General features: G+C 46.1%; 1 protein-coding gene across 4 annotated transcripts in view; it reads left to right on the top strand.

Moving 5' to 3' along the window:
• The window catches only part of IZUMO3 (IZUMO family member 3), a 126,976-nt gene that overhangs the window by 76,648 nt on the left and 32,495 nt on the right, over positions 1–17,833 (top strand). For all 4 annotated transcript variants that reach the window (XM_063942699.1, XM_063942697.1, XM_063942698.1 and 1 more), the window contains 3 exons: positions 392–409; positions 4,685–4,765; positions 5,204–5,294. In XM_063942699.1, the coding sequence (XP_063798769.1) occupies positions 392–409; positions 4,685–4,765; positions 5,204–5,294 (190 nt within the window). The remainder of the gene's footprint in view (positions 1–391; positions 410–4,684; positions 4,766–5,203; positions 5,295–17,833) is intronic.

Raw genomic sequence — 17,833 nt, 5'->3', positions numbered from 1 at the left:
CCTGTAACTGAAGCCACGCTCACTCCCAACTTCCACAGAGCACACACTAGACCTGTATGATCTCTCACACAGATAGTTTGCAACAATGGTAACTTTCATTTGAATATGGGCTGATGTTAGAGAGGTCAAAAACTGGTGGCATAGAAAACAGCTCAGGCCCAAAACACTACTTACTTACTTACTTACTTACAAACTAACAAAAAAAAAAAGGGTGGTTATAATAACCACTAAGTCTTCCTTCACCTGAGTGCTTCTAAGACGAATACTTACAATTACTGTATCTATATGTCAGTATGTGCCTGTATTTTAAGACATGCATTTATTTTTACATTTCAATCAAATGTAATTTTTTAAGTGTCGAAATTCAAATCTCAAAATGCTTTTTTTTCAGCTTGTTCAGAGGATTGCTGTAAGTACAACCTTCTCCTATGAATATTTTCCTTCTATCAATATTATCCTTCTATCAATATTCTTCTCTGTACTTTAATTCCTCAGTGTCAGGTTTATGTGTAGCAGAGAACGTGGTAGGTAACACAAATAGAGGAAGGAAAAGTGAAATGAGACACTCAGGCTATTCTTAATCTGAAACAAAACCCATAGCTAAAGAATAGAGAATCTATTAGTCTAATAGGCCCTACACACTTGGCGATGTTCCTGAAAGATATGAACGATCTCGTTTATTAATGAACAAGATATCGTTCATATCTTTCAGTGTGGGGGTACCAGCGATGAACGATGCGCAGCCCCGCGCTCGTTCGTCGCTGGTGCCCCGTCGGCTGTGCATGTAGGCCAATATGGACGATCTCGTCCATATTTGCCTGCACTTCAATGGAGCCGGGTGACGGGGGAAGTGAAGAAACTTCACTCCCCCCATCACTGCCCCCCCCCCCCCCCGTAGGGTCGCCCGTTGCCCGTATCCGCGGTCGGGCTGCTTGACGGCGGATCTAGTAATGTGTAGGGCCCTTAAGCTTTCAGACAAACCGGATCACTTTTAGAATCAGGTCTGATTTGAAGGTGCAAAGCCACAAACTCCTAGCGCTGTGATTGATTACAGATGGATGCTGCAATCCCCAAGGGTTTTTGGTTTTAACCCTTTATATAGTAACTAAAGAAAAAGAATACAGGAACTGCGCAATCCAATCTGATGTGGATATTTATTTACACATAAAATTTACTTTTTTACATACATACATACATACATACATACATACATACATACATACATACATATACTACTTGATACCGGCCAGCATCACATAAAATATGAATATATAAAAACAAATAATAAACAATTATACTCAATAATATCTAATACTCAATAATATTCAGCTCCAATTTAAAAATTGTTATATTTCATATATTGAACAACTTTCTACTATATCCTAGCATAGGTATTTTATCACCTGTAAATTTTGCTTTTATTCAGAGCCGCTCAAGACCACACTTAACACATATATTCTGATTGTGCTGTTCTTATCTTCCTTTTAAACACACAAACATGCAATGTTAGTGAGACAGCTGTAATTATCCAGGCAAGTCAAGCATGGGTGGATTTTCCAACGTTTTTGGTTAATAGCACACAAGCATGTATAAGTCTCTCATAACAGTAATTCAACATAGCATGCATTAGTGAAGATCCTTTGTATCAGATGAACTTTTTCCTTAGGTTAATAACAGCCACAAACAGTCATCGAATAAGAGAACTTTCCATATATAAAGGTTCCTTCTGTTATCCAAGCAGATCATGCTTGATTATAGCCTTTTGTATGGCAGTTCATATCATTCGGTATGATTAGAAGTATATTATACGGGTGTAGTATGGAATGCCGGCGGTCGGGCTCCCGGCGACCAGCATACCGGCGCCGGGAGCCCGACTGCCGGCATACCGAAGTGTGGCGAGCGCAAATGAGCCCCTTGCGGGCTCGCTGCGGGCATGGTGGCGCGCTACGCGCGCCACGTTATTTTATTCTCCCTCCAGGGGGGTCGTGGACCCCCACGAGGGAGAATAAGTGTCGGTATGCCGGCTGTCAGGATTCCGGCGCCGGTATACTGTGCGCCGGGATCCCAAGAGCCGGCATACTGAAGACCACCCTATTATACTGTGCCTGTGCGGTGTCCTTGAACAAACCCCTCCCGGCTTGTTTAGCCTTATCTGGAGCCTCCGGGTGTTCTCAAAGCGCACTCCTCTTCCCCCAACAAGCGATGGGGTTCTCACACCTGCGGCCGGCCGGCTAACTGGTGTCTTTTCTGCTGGATCCTGTATGTGGGAATAATTACAGATGCGTTTCTCCACCTTTAAAATACGGCAGTGGCTTCCTCAGTGTCAAATACTTCCACCTCCATTCATCTGGTTTAAATAACCGGTCGCGCCAATTGCGCATGCGCAGTACTACTGCGGGTCAAGCCTCATTCTCATTATAGCTTTCAGCTTATATGCATCTCCATTCCTTGCATTCCAGACCTCAATTTCATTCTGTATATATGTTTATTAGTATAGTCTCGTGTCTATATTACACTGCATCTATATTTGGAGCATATGAATATTTATTAGAAAGTCTTTGTTTATATATATATATATATATATATATATATATGTATGTGTAATTTAGTGAATTATTCATATGCTCCAAATATGTTCTTTATGTTCACGTATAAAGGCAGGAATGTTTTACAGTGTTATGTATCAGGGGGCATTGCTATCACTTTAGTTCCGGGTTCAGAGCCAGCCATGCAACTATACACGTATCACCATCCAGCTGTGCATGTGCTGTCTGAAGTAGTTGGAAGGGGCATAACATCTTTTTGATCATGGCGGCTGTGTGTGACATCATGCAGCCCCCCCGATCAGGCCTCCCATTCGCGCCGTCACGTCCCCATTTCTTAGCCACGTCACCCACAATGTTCCTTCTTGGAAACAGACAGTTGACGCTCCCCGCCGCGCAAACGCCTCTGCCTGATTGACAGGCAGAGATGTTCGCATTTTCTGCGTGTGCATGTGCCCACTCCTTTTAGTCATTTTTGCGGCTGGATCGCGTATTGCGATCCAACCTGAGTTAGGCCCATAGTACCTGTATAGTCATACTTCAAAAATATTGGGAGGGATGTAATGGAGTCCAAGATCACCGAGTGTGCGAGATGCCGGACGATCTGAGATTTTTTTTTTAAGGGGCAATCATTTACAAGGCAAAACCATGCTTTGTAAATGATTGCCCCTTCAAAAAAACATCCTGCACGTCTGGCGATCTCCGACTCCATTGCATCAAATTTTGTCTAGAACATATAATGATTATAGAATTGCTGCCCTTCTGAGCTAGAGTTAGTCTCATTACAAAAGAGAAATGCTGTATAAAAGGGTGTAATATAATATCCCGTCAGTCGGGATGACGGCGGTCAGAAGACTGACCATGGCATGCCGATGCCGATGGAGACAGTTCCGACAGAGGCTAGGTAAGTATACTTACCCTCACCCAAAAAACCCTAACCTTAACCCTCTCTTCCCGCAGCTTAACTGTAGCCCTGCCCCCCCACCCCCATCCCGCAGCCTACCCTTAACCCTCCCCAGTGCTGTCTAAACCCTCCTCCTTTGCAGGTTAACAGTGACAGTTCCCACGTACTTACAATCAGGATGATGGCGGTTGGGATTCCGGCATCGGCATTTCATCCCATGTCGGCATTATGGCCACGTGTCAGGATTCCGACACCAGGATTCCAACTGCCGGCATACTGACTGCTGGCATCCTGACCGCATCCCATATAAATTAGCCGGGTTCCTTCCCATCATATAATTAAAAAGCACATTAATTACAAAGTAAGCAGCAGCCATCATCCATCCAAACCATACACAGCTAACTAGTCCTGCTCACATTCTGGAAAACCATGTCCTCTTTCTCATAACCCCCCTCCCAACTAAGGGGGATATTCAATTGTTTGAAAAGTCAGTTGGGTGTCTGTTTTTTCCTATCTAATAGCCGGGAAAAACCAGACACCCAACCGACTTTTCAAACGTTTGAATTCCCCCCTAAATGTAAAAGCAATCACTCAAAATCTTGTGCACTGGGAGGTATCAAACTAGTGTATTTTGCCCTAATAAAAAATGACTCAGGAGATGATGAGCATATAAGGATGATGAAAGAATAAATAAATAAATACATAAATAAATAAATTATTATTATTATTATTATTATTATTATTATTATTATTATTATGCAGTACCCCAAAGGTCATAAGTGAAGATGGTGGGTTTACACAGGGAAATATTACATTTGCTTGTCATGTGCTTTGATGTTTCCTTAAATCTCATTACAGAAAACATATTTAGTGTATTTTTTAATTACAGATCAATGGAGGTAATTCCAAGTTGATCGCAGCAGGAAAGTTTTTAGCAGTTGGGCAAAACCATGTGCACTGCAGGGAGGGCAGATATAACATTTGCAGATAGAGTTAGATTTGGGTGGGTTATTTTGTTTCTGTGCAGGGGAAATACTGGCTGCTTTATTTTTACACTGCAATTTAGATTGCAGATTGAACACACCACACCCAAATCTAACTCTCTCTGCACATGTTATATCTGCCTCCCCTGCAGTGCACATGGTTTTGCCCAACTGCTAAAAAAATTCCTGCTGCGATCGACTTGGAATTACCCCCAATATACTCATGTTGTAAATAACCCCATCTGTGTTTTTAGCCGTGATCGAGGGACCTGCACTGGACAGCTGGACATGTCTTCGTATTCGAGCTCAGTGCTTTGATGGATCTGTGTGTGGAGGTATTAAGCTTTTTAGTTTACATTAATGAACGTTCTGTGAATATTGGGAATTTTGTTTTGAGTAATGAGAATACCTCAAATCATTGTTCATTGCCCTACCTGAAAGCAGCACAAGGTCATTACATTCATTTATAAACCCAATAAATCCCACACTGTTCTTCATCTGTCTTTCTACAATGAGTACTCAGACTGTGCTTAGTAACCAAAGACCATGACATCGTGTTCTGACATATGCTAAGGGGGATCTGTACTCTGTGCTTGTACATAGGCCTCTCTTTCTTTACCAGCTGATCTGGAGAAAATCTCTTTGTGTCCCCTTAATAAATACAGACTAGACAATACTCAATGTTTTTGTACAGTAATTTTCATGTTACATTTTAATATTGTTAATGCATTAATCAAAATTACCTGTGTGTTCAAATTTCTTTATTCTCATAGAGGACGATGATCGTGATGCAGAAAAGAAGGAATTGAACATGTATCTTTTCCTAGTTGCAGAGTTTACACTCCTATCCTCCATCTTGCTGTGGTAGGTTGGTTTTCAAACCCTTTAAAAACTGGTTGTAAGTACAAGTGTGTTGTGCATAATGGGGGTCATTCCGAGTTGTTCGCTAGCTGCTTTCGGTTGCAGCGCGGCGATTAGGTAAAAAAGCAGCATTTCTGCGCATGCGTATGGTGCGCAGTGCGCACGCGCGACGTACTTTCACACAAGACTATGCAGTTTCACACAAGGTCTAGCGACGCTTTTCAATCGCACTGCTGGCCGCAGAGTGATTGACAGGAAGTGGGTGTTTCTGGGTGGTAACTGACCGTTTTTCGGGGAGTGTGTGTAAAAACGCAGGCGTGTCAGATACAAACGCAGGCGTGCCTGGGGAAACGGGGGAGTGGCTGGCCGAACGCAGGGCGTGTTTGTGATGTCAAAACAGGAACTAAATAGTCTGAAGTGATCGCTAGTTAGGAGTAAGTCTGGAGCTACTCAGAAACTGCACAATCTTTTTTTGTAGCCGCGCTGCGATCCTTTCGTTCGCACTTCTGCTAAGCTAAAATACACTCCCAGAGGGCGGCGGCTTAGCGTTTGCACTGCTGCTAAAAGCAGCTAGCGAGCGATCAACTCGGAATGAGGGCCAATATGTAGTGGGCTAGGCCGGAGGGGCTGATTCGGAGGAGAACACACGGCTGTTTTGCAGACATATCTTGACTGTTTCTGAGCATGCTCTAGAACTTAATCATATGCAAGTAAGAGTGATGCCATCATTCTCATGTCAGTTGCATCTCTATTTGCAGCTGAAAGGGCGTAACTGGTGGAAGAGGAGTTGTTCAGACACAGAGATGGATACAACTCAGCATATGATCAAATTTACCCATTTAGTGGCAAGCATGCAATGCATGTGCAATTACAGAGTTGATCGCAGCAGCAAATTTGTTAGCAGTTGGGCAAAACCATGGCCCTCATTCCGAGTTGTTCGCTCGGTATTTTTCATCGCATCGCAATGAAAATCCGCTTAGTACGCATGCGCAATGTTCGCACTGCGACTGCGCCAAGTAACTTTGCTATGTAGAAAGTAATTTTACTCACGGCTTTTTCATCGCTCCGGCGAACGTAATGTGATTGACAGGAAATGGGTGTTACTGGGCGGAAACACTTCGTTTCAGGGGCGTGTGGCTGAAAACGCTACCGTTTCCGGAAAAAACGCAGGAGTGGCCGGAGAAACGGTGGGAGTGCCTGGGCGAACGCTGGTTGTGTTTGTGACGTCAACCAGGAACGACAAGCACTGAAATGATCGCACAGGCAGAGTAAGTCTGGAGCTACTCTGAAACTGCTAAGTAGTTAGTAATCGCAATATTGCGAATACATTAGAGATGAGCGGGTTCGGTTTCTCTGAATCCGAACCCGCCAGAACTTCATGGTTTTTTTCACGGGTCCGAGCAGACTCGGATCTTCCCGCCTTGCTCGGTTAACCCGAGCGCGCCCGAACGTCATCATGACGCTGTCGGATTCTCGCGAGACTCGGATTCTATATAAGGAGCCGCGCGTCGCCGCCATTTTCACACGTGCATTGAGATTGATAGGGAGAGGACGTGGCTGGCGTCCTCTCCATTTAGATTATAAGAGACTGAGAGAGATTTACTGGAGCTGACTAGGAGGAGTACTGTTACTGTAGAAGTGTAGAGACTGAGTGGAGAGAGTTTACTAGTGAGGACAGTGCAGTTTACTTTATAATCCGTTCTCTGCCTGAAAAAAGCGATACACAGCACACAGTGACTCAGTCACATACCATATCTGTGTGCACTGCTCAGGCTCAGGCCAGTGTGCTGCATCATCTATTATCTATATATAATATTATATATATCTGTCTGACTGCTCAGCTCACACAGCTTATAATTGTGGGGGAGACTGGGGAGCACTACTGCAGTGCCAGTTATAGGTTATAGCAGGAGCCAGGAGTACATAATATATTATATAGTGAGTGACCACCAGACACACAGTGCAGTTTATTTAATATATCCGTTCTCTGCCTGAAAAAAGCGATACACACAGTGACTCAGTCAGTCACATACCATATCTGTGTGCACTGCTCAGGCTCAGGCCAGTGTGCTGCATCATCTATTATCTATATATAATATTATATATATCTGTCTGACTGCTCAGCTCACACAGCTTATAATTGTGGGGGAGACTGGGGAGCACTACTGCAGTGCCAGTTATAGGTTATAGCAGGAGCCAGGAGTACATAATATATTATATAGTGAGTGACCACCAGACACACAGTGCAGTTTATTTAATATATCCGTTCTCTGCCTGAAAAAAGCGATACACACAGTGACTCAGTCAGTCACATACCATATCTGTGTGCACTGTGCAGTGCACTGCTCAGGCTCAGGCCAGTGTGCTGCATCATCTATATATATTATATATCTGTCTGACTGCTCAGCTCACACAGCTTATAATTGTGGGGGAGACTGGGGAGCACTACTGCAGTGCCAGTTATAGGTTATAGCAGGAGCCAGGAGTACATATTATATTAAAATTAAACAGTGCACACTTTTGCTGCAGGAGTGCCACTGCCAGTGTGACTGACCAGTGACCTGACCACACTGACCACCAGTATAGTTAGTAGTATACTTATATTGTGATTGCCTGAAAAAGTTAAACACTCGTCGTGTGACTTCACTTGTGTGGTTTTTTTTTTTTTATTCTATAAAAATAAAACTCATTCTGCTGACAGACAGTGTCCAGCAGGTCCGTCATTATATAATATATAATATATACCTGTCCGGCTGCAGTAGTGATATATATATATTTTTTATATAATTTATCATCCAGTCGCAGCAGACACAGTACGGTAGTTCACGGCTGTGGCTACCTCTGTGTCTCTGCACTCGGCAGGCAGTCCGTCCATAATTGTAATACCACCTAACCGTGGATTTTTTTCATTCTTCTTTATACATACATAGTTACATAGACATCTTCTCTTTATCAACCAGTCTATATTAGCTGCAGACACAGTACAGTACGGTAGTTCACGGCTGTGGCTACCTCTGTGTCTGCACTCGGCAGGCAGTCCGTCCATAATTGTATACCACCTAACCGTGGTTTTTTTTCATTCTTCTTTATACATACATAGTTACATAGACATCTTCTCTTTATCAACCAGTCTATATTAGCTGCAGACACAGTACAGTACGGTAGTTCACGGCTGTGGCTACCTCTGTGTCTGCACTCGGCAGGCAGTCCGTCCATAATTGTATACCACCTAACCGTGGATTTTTTTCATTCTTCTTTATACATACATAGTTACATAGACATCTTCTCTTTATCAACCAGTCTATATTAGCTGCAGACACAGTACAGTACGGTAGTTCACGGCTGTGGCTACCTCTGTGTCTGCAGTCGGCAGGCAGTCCATAATTGTATACTAGTATCCATCTCCATTGTTTACCTGAGGTGCCTTTTAGTTGTGCCTATTAAAATATGGAGAACAAAAATGTTGAGGTTCCAAAATTAGGGAAAGATCAAGATCCACTTCCACCTCGTGCTGAAGCTGCTGCCACTAGTCATGGCCGAGACGATGAAATGCCAGCAACGTCGTCTGCCAAGGCCGATGCCCAATGTCATAGTACAGAGCATGTCAAATCCAAAACACCAAATATCAGAAAAAAAAGGACTCCAAAACCTAAAATAAAATTGTCGGAGGAGAAGCGTAAACTTGCCAATATGCCATTTACCACACGGAGTGGCAAGGAACGGCTGAGGCCCTGGCCTATGTTCATGGCTAGTGGTTCAGCTTCACATGAGGATGGAAGCACTCAGCCTCTCGCTAGAAAAATGAAAAGACTCAAGCTGGCAAAAGCAGCACAGCAAAGAACTGTGCATTCTTCGAAATCCCAAATCCACAAGGAGAGTCCAATTGTGTCGGTTGCGATGCCTGACCTTCCCAACACTGGACGTGAAGAGCATGCGCCTTCCACCATTTGCACGCCCCCTGCAAGTGCTGGAAGGAGCACCCGCAGTCCAGTTCCTGATAGTCAGATTGAAGATGTCAGTGTTGAAGTACACCAGGATGAGGAGGATATGGGTGTTGCTGGCGCTGGGGAGGAAATTGACCAGGAGGATTCTGATGGTGAGGTGGTTTGTTTAAGTCAGGCACCCGGGGAGACACCTGTTGTCCGTGGGAGGAATATGGCCGTTGACATGCCAGGTGAAAATACCAAAAAAATCAGCTCTTCGGTGTGGAGGTATTTCACCAGAAATGCGGACAACAGGTGTCAAGCCGTGTGTTCCCTTTGTCAAGCTGTAATAAGTAGGGGTAAGGACGTTAACCACCTCGGAACATCCTCCCTTATACGTCACCTGCAGCGCATTCATAATAAGTCAGTGACAAGTTCAAAAACTTTGGGTGACAGCGGAAGCAGTCCACTGACCAGTAAATCCCTTCCTCTTGTAACCAAGCTCACGCAAACCACCCCACCAACTCCCTCAGTGTCAATTTCCTCCTTCCCCAGGAATGCCAATAGTCCTGCAGGCCATGTCACTGGCAATTCTGACGAGTCCTCTCCTGCCTGGGATTCCTCCGATGCATCCTTGCGTGTAACGCCTACTGCTGCTGGCGCTGCTGTTGTTGCCGCTGGGAGTCGATGGTCATCCCAGAGGGGAAGTCGTAAGCCCACTTGTACTACTTCCAGTAAGCAATTGACTGTTCAACAGTCCTTTGCGAGGAAGATGAAATATCACAGCAGTCATCCTACTGCAAAGCGGATAACTGAGGCCTTGACAACTATGTTGGTGTTAGACGTGCGTCCGGTATCCGCCGTTAGTTCACAGGGAACTAGACAATTTATTGAGGCAGTGTGCCCCCGTTACCAAATACCATCTAGGTTCCACTTCTCTAGGCAGGCGATACCGAGAATGTACACGGACGTCAGAAAAAGACTCACCAGTGTCCTAAAAAATGCAGTTGTACCCAATGTCCACTTAACCACGGACATGTGGACAAGTGGAGCAGGGCAGGGTCAGGACTATATGACTGTGACAGCCCACTGGGTAGATGTATGGACTCCCGCCGCAAGAACAGCAGCGGCGGCACCAGTAGCAGCATCTCGCAAACGCCAACTCTTTCCTAGGCAGGCTACGCTTTGTATCACCGCTTTCCAGAATACGCACACAGCTGAAAACCTCTTACGGCAACTGAGGAAGATCATCGCGGAATGGCTTACCCCAATTGGACTCTCCTGTGGATTTGTGGCATCGGACAACGCCAGCAATATTGTGTGTGCATTAAATATGGGCAAATTCCAGCACGTCCCATGTTTTGCACATACCTTGAATTTGGTGGTGCAGAATTTTTTAAAAAACGACAGGGGCGTGCAAGAGATGCTGTCGGTGGCCAGAAGAATTGCGGGACACTTTCGGCGTACAGGCACCACGTACAGAAGACTGGAGCACCACCAAAAACTACTGAACCTGCCCTGCCATCATCTGAAGCAAGAAGTGGTAACGAGGTGGAATTCAACCCTCTATATGCTTCAGAGGTTGGAGGAGCAGCAAAAGGCCATTCAAGCCTATACAATTGAGCACGATATAGTAGGTGGAATGCACCTGTCTCAAGCGCAGTGGAGAATGATTTCAACGTTGTGCAAGGTTCTGATGCCCTTTGAACTTGCCACACGTGAAGTCAGTTCAGACACTGCCAGCCTGAGTCAGGTCATTCCCCTCATCAGGCTTTTGCAGAAGAAGCTGGAGACATTGAAGGAGGAGCTAACACGGAGCGATTCCGCTAGGCATGTGGGACTTGTGGATGGAGCCCTTAATTCGCTTAACAAGGATTCACGGGTGGTCAATCTGTTGAAATCAGAGCACTACATTTTGGCCACCGTGCTCGATCCTAGATTTAAAGCCTACCTTGGATCTCTCTTTCCGGCAGACACAAGTCTGCTGGGGTTGAAAGACCTGCTGGTGACAAAATTGTCAAGTCAAGCGGAACGCGACCTGTCAACATCTCCTCCTTCACATTCTCCCGCAACTGGGGGTGCGAGGAAAAGGCTCAGAATTCCGAGCCCACCCGCTGGCGGTGATGCAGGGCAGTCTGGAGCGACTGCTGATGCTGACATCTGGTCCGGACTGAAGGACCTGACAACGATTACGGACATGTCGTCTACTGTCACTGCATATGATTCTCTCAACATTGATAGAATGGTGGAGGATTATATGAGTGACCGCATCCAAGTAGGCACGTCACACAGTCCGTACTTATACTGGCAGGAAAAAGAGGCAATTTGGAGGCCCTTGCACAAACTGGCTTTATTCTACCTAAGTTGCCCTCCCACAAGTGTGTACTCCGAAAGAGTGTTTAGTGCCGCCGCTCACCTTGTCAGCAATCGGCGTACGAGGTTACATCCAGAAAATGTGGAGAAGATGATGTTCATTAAAATGAATTATAATCAATTCCTCCGCGGAGACATTGACCAGCAGCAATTGCCTCCACAAAGTACACAGGGAGCTGAGATGGTGGATTCCAGTGGGGACGAATTGATAATCTGTGAGGAGGGGGATGTACACGGTGATATATCGGAGGGTGATGATGAGGTGGACATCTTGCCTCTGTAGAGCCAGTTTGTGCAAGGAGAGATTAATTGCTTCTTTTTTGGGGGGGTCCAAACCAACCCGTCATATCAGTCACAGTCGTGTGGCAGACCCTGTCACTGAAATGATGGGTTGGTTAAAGTGTGCATGTCCTGTTTTGTTTATACAACATAAGGGTGGGTGGGAGGGCCCAAGGACAATTCCATCTTGCACCTCTTTTTTCTTTTCTTTTTCTTTGCATCATGTGCTGATTGGGGAGGGTTTTTTGGAAGGGACATCCTGCGTGACACTGCAGTGCCACTCCTAAATGGGCCCGGTGTTTGTGTCGGCCACTAGGGTCGCTAATCTTACTCACACAGTCAGCTACCTCATTGCGCCTCTTTTTTTCTTTGCGTCATGTGCTGTTTGGGGAGGGTTTTTTGGAAGGGACATCCTGCGTGACACTGCAGTGCCACTCCTAGATGGGCCCGGTGTTTGTGTCGGCCACTAGGGTCGCTAATCTTACTCACACAGCTACCTCATTGCGCCTCTTTTTTTCTTTGCGTCATGTGCTGTTTGGGGAGGGTTTTTTGGAAGGGACATCCTGCGTGACACTGCAGTGCCACTCCTAGATGGGCCCGGTGTTTGTGTCGGCCACTAGGGTCGCTAATCTTACTCACACAGCTACCTCATTGCGCCTCTTTTTTTCTTTGCGTCATGTGCTGTTTGGGGAGGGTTTTTTGGAAGGGCCATCCTGCGTGACACTGCAGTGCCACTCCTAGATGGGCCCGGTGTTTGTGTCGGCCACTAGGGTCGCTAATCTTACTCACACAGCTACCTCATTGCGCCTCTTTTTTTCTTTGCGTCATGTGCTGTTTGGGGAGGGTTTTTTGGAAGGGACATCCTGCGTGACACTGCAGTGCCACTCCTAGATGGGCCCGGTGTTTGTGTCGGCCACTAGGGTCGCTTATCTTACTCACACAGCGACCTCGGTGCAAATTTTAGGACTAAAAATAATATTGTGAGGTGTGAGGTATTCAGAATAGACTGAAAATGAGTGTAAATTATGGTTTTTGAGGTTAATAATACTTTGGGATCAAAATGACCCCCAAATTCTATGATTTAAGCTGTTTTTTAGTGTTTTTTGAAAAAAACACCCGAATCCAAAACACACCCGAATCCGACAAAAAAAATTCGGTGAGGTTTTGCCAAAACGCGTTCGAACCCAAAACACGGCCGCGGAACCGAACCCAAAAGCAAAACACAAAACCCGAAAAATTTCAGGCGCTCATCTCTAGAATACATCGGTCGCAATTTTAAGAAGCTAAGATTCACTCCCAGTAGGCGGCAGCTTAGCGTGTGTAACTCTGCTAAATTCGCCTTGCGACCGATCAACTCGGAATGAGGGCCCATGTGCAGTGCAGGAGGGGCAGATATAACGTGCAGAGAGAGTTAGATTTGGTGGGGTGTGTTCAAACTGAAATCTAAATTGCAGTGTAAAAATAAAGCAGTCAGTATTTACCCTGCACAGAAACAAAATAACCCACCCAAATCTAACTCTCTCTGCACATGTTATATCTGCCCCACCTGCAGTGCACATGGGTGGTCATTCCGAGTTGGGGAGTGTATTTTCGCTTTGCAGAAGTGCGAACGCTTGTGCAGCAGAGCGCCTGCAAAAACATTTTGTGCAAAACAAGACCAGCCCTGTACTTACTCTTCGTGTGCATTGATTCTAACGTTGGAGGGTTGGCTTTTGACGTCACACACCCGCCCAGCGTTCGCCCAGCTACGCCTGCATTTTCCCAGCCACGCTTGCGTTTTTCTAAGCACTCCCTGAAAACGGTCAGTTGACACCGAGAAACGCCCCCTTCCTGTCAATCTTCTTGCTGCCGCCAGTGCAAATGAAAACGTCGCTAGAACCTTACAAAGAATTAAGGTTCAAAAAGGGTTGAGATTGCCTAAAGGATAAAAAAAAAAGGGTCAGACTAGATGGGCCAAGTGGTTCTTATCTGCCGTCAAATTCTATGTTTCTATGTAACCTGTGCAAAAGCACAAAGGACTTTGTACCCGTATGTTGCGCGTGCGCATTGCGGTGCCTACGCATGCGCAGAAATAGCCTGATCGCTGCGCTGAGAACAACGGCAGCCAGCGATCAACTCGGAATGACCCCCATGGTTTTGCCCACCTGCTAACAAATTTGCTGCTGCGATCAACTCTGAATTACCCCCAATATACAGTGCACAGAGCATCTTAGTGACTGAAATGCAATAGAGAGAGCATCCTAGTAACATAGTAACATAGTATCTGAGGTTGAAAAAAGACAATTGTCCATCGAGTTCAACCTATTTGTGGCGTCCTATGCATGATGATTTGACTAAAATTTCTGACTGATGCTGCTGTCAGCCATTGCATTTTATCCCTATTTAGAGTAACTATAATGCATGACTATGCACCATACCCCTGGATATCCTTATCCAATAGGAATTTATCTAACCCATTCTTAAAGGTGTTGACAGATTCTGCCATTACAACTCCCTCGGGCAGGGAATTCCAAATACGTATTGTCCTTACCGTGAAAAAGTATTGTGCGGAATCTCCTCTCCTCTAACCTGAGCGAGTGTCCACGAGTCCTCTGTGTTGATCTAACCAAAAACAGGTCCCGCGCAAGCTCTGTGTATTGTCCCCTTATATATTTGAAGATGTTGATCATATCCCCTCTTAGTCTCCGCTTTTCCAATGTAAACATGCCTAGTCTTTCAAGCCTTTCCTTGTATTCCATCGTCTCCATGCCCTTAATTAGTTTGGTCGCCCTCCTCTGTACCTTTTCAAGCTCCAGGATATCCTTTTTGTAGTACGGAGCCCAGAACTGTACACAGTATTCAAGGTGTGGCCTCACTAGTGATTTATATAACGGGAGTATAATACTCTCGTCCCTAGCATCAATACCCCGTTTTATGCATGCTAATATCTTATTAGCCTTCTTTGCTGCAGTCCTACTTTGGGTACTACTGCTTAGCTTGCTATCTAGTAACAAATATATAATACAGAGAGCATCATTGTGGTTATTATAAGATACAGAGATCACTTTTGTGCCTACCATTCAATACAGAGACCATCCTAGTGACCGCCTCTCAGCGTTGCCATCAGAAATTGAGAGGCCTGGCACCCCACCTCCTGTTCCCCCTGCAGTGCCTACAACTTATTGTTCTGTGCGCCGGTTGCTGGTTCCCGAGAGTAGGCCACAGAACATCCAAACTGCTCCAGAAAATTAAAAATGCAGCCAGCGCTGCACTCTATAGCTGCCTGTGGTGTGTGCCAATTTACTCTGATGCCATCCAGGCCCCCTCACGGGATTCTAGTACCAACATTTTCTTCTGGCAGCCCTGTCTTATCTAGGTTTCTTTAACTTGCACTGACGTGTGTAAAACATTTAATTATGGAGTACAGTTACAAACCTTGTGGGTGGACCCTGTTTATTTTGTGCATATGGACTGACAGTCCAAAGTAAACTAGCAATGCTCATGACAAAATGCAAACAAAGGTGTGTGCTCATTCTATGCCAGCAGTGTCCCTAGCAAGTAGCAACATGCCACTTTCTGGAACACTAGTTTCGTGCACATAGGGGGTCATTCACATCTGATCACTGCTGTGCGTTTTCGCACAGCGGGCGATTAGGTCATAACAGCATATGCATATGCACTGCAATGCGCATGCACGCCGGACAACAATAACGGGGATCGCCGGTCAGCGACGGGATGGTGCAAAAAATCAGTTTGCACGGGCGTTCCCAAGGTGAGTGACAGGGAGAAGCCGTTTGTGGGTGGTAACTGACCGTTTACTGGGAGTGTTCGAGAAAAGGCGTTCCCAAGCGTTTTCAGGGAGGGTGTCTGACGTCAGTTCCGGCCCCGATCAGCCTGGTTCTATCGTACTGGAAGAGTAAGTCCTGGGCTGCGCAGAGACTGCACACAGAATTTTATCAGCTCGGCGTACACAGAGCATCACACACTTGCACAGTGAAAATACACTCCCCCTGTAGGCGTTGACTATCTGAACGCAGGACAGCAAAAAACGCAGCCCAGCGATCAGATCTGAATGACCTCCACAGATGCAAGTGGAAGGAAGCATATTACGTAACTAATAATACACAAACGAATGGCATATTTGCACAATAGGGCCAGCATGTACGACCCCACTTGGCGACATTTCAGAAATTGTATAAGGAATATGAAATGCATATGTAGTTAGCACAATCCAATCCAAGCAATGTTAAACATAGTTTAGATGACAAGGCGTGTCCAGCAGGCTATATGCTTATTTTCAATGTTCTGATACCCACAACTCATCCCACAGGTATCAGATGGGCATCTGCATAGATTTTTGCAGTGTTCAAATAATAAAAATAAATAGATTTAAAAAACAGCATTTTTTCTCCTACCATCACCAACACCCAAGTGAGCACCAGCACTCATATCCCAGACACTTTAGAGACAATGTGAGTGTAGTAAGAGGTATCCCAACAAAAGCCATTAACAGGTCCAGGTTATGACTGGTTGGCTCCTCTTATTATATCAGGAAAAGATACAGTGTGGGACCTAGCCCTTGCCAGTTCAGGAGCGCCGTAACAGGTAGACCAGCGGTGGCTCTTTCTATCTCCGCATGCAGCTCGTAAGCTCCCGCGGCGCCTCCCGCTGCCCTATTCTGCAGTGGCCCATTAGCCAATCAGAGCTCGCGGACCGGCAGCCAATCAGGAGTCTTAGCTGCCGGTCCGCAAAGTCTGATTGTCTCACGGATCGGCGCCTAATTAGAGAGAATCAACGTCGCCGGAGAGTGGAGACTGAGGGGAAGGAGAGGTGCACGCTGCGCTCTCCTCCCCTCACAAGCAGCAGACTGAGCCGAGCAGCAGGACTTGGGGGGGGGGGGGGGGGCACAATGTGGGGACATGTGTATCTTACACTGGGGGCATATCTGGCACTGGGAGGACGTGTATCTGGCACTGGGGGCTTATCTGGCACTGTGGGAATTTCTGGCCCTGGGGAGACATGTGTTTCTGGCACTGGGGGCATATCTGGCACTGGGGGGATGTGTATCTGGCTTTGGGGGCATATCTTGCACTGGGGGGACATGTGTTTCTGGCACTGGGGGCATATCTGGCACTGGGGGGGACGTGTATCTGGCACTGGGGAGACGTGTAGCTGGCAGTGGGTTCATATCTGGCACTGGTGAGACGTCTATCTGACAGTGGGTGCATATCTGGCACTGGGGGCTTATCTGGCACTGGGGGGACATGTGTATCTGGCACTGGGGGGACATGTATCTGGCAGTGGGGGCATATTTGGCACTGGGGGCATATTTGGCACTGGGCAGACGTGTATCTAGCAGTGGGGGCATATCTGGCACTGGGGGGACATGTGTATCTGGCACTGTGGGCATATCTGGCACTGTGGGCATATCTGGCACTGGGGGGACATGTGTATCTGGCACTGTGGGCATATCTGGCACTGTGGGCATATCTGGCACTGGGGCGACATGTGTATCTGGCACTGGGGGCATATCTGGCACTTGAGGGACATGTATATCTTACACCGGGGGCATATCTGGCACTGGGGAGATGTGTATCTGACAGTGGGGGCATATCTAGCACTATGGGGATATATATGTATTTGGCACTGTGGAGGAATATCTGTATCTGCAACTGACTGTGGGGACATATATGTATCTGGCACTGTGAGGGCATATATGTATTTGGCACTGTGGAGGCACCCATGTTTTGGTGTTTTCATATGTATGTGGCACTGTACAGGGGGTTTATTTGTATGTGCCACTGTACAACATCGCAAAAAATAAGGTTATGACACAAGGTCATACTCCTACAAATGTCAAACCGAAAGGTGTGCACACAAAAATGGGGTATGGCTTTGTGACAACTATGCCACACCCCCATTTTTGCTTGCGCGCTTTCGGCACGCGCATAATATGGCTCTTACCCTTGACTACAGATCTTTTCAGGC

This window comes from Pseudophryne corroboree, chromosome 10 (genome assembly GCF_028390025.1).
Source record: "Pseudophryne corroboree isolate aPseCor3 chromosome 10, aPseCor3.hap2, whole genome shotgun sequence".
NCBI classification, from domain to species: domain Eukaryota; kingdom Metazoa; phylum Chordata; class Amphibia; order Anura; family Myobatrachidae; genus Pseudophryne; species Pseudophryne corroboree.
The sequence above is the reverse complement of the archived record's forward strand: the minus strand, read 5'-3'. Positions and strand labels throughout refer to the sequence as shown.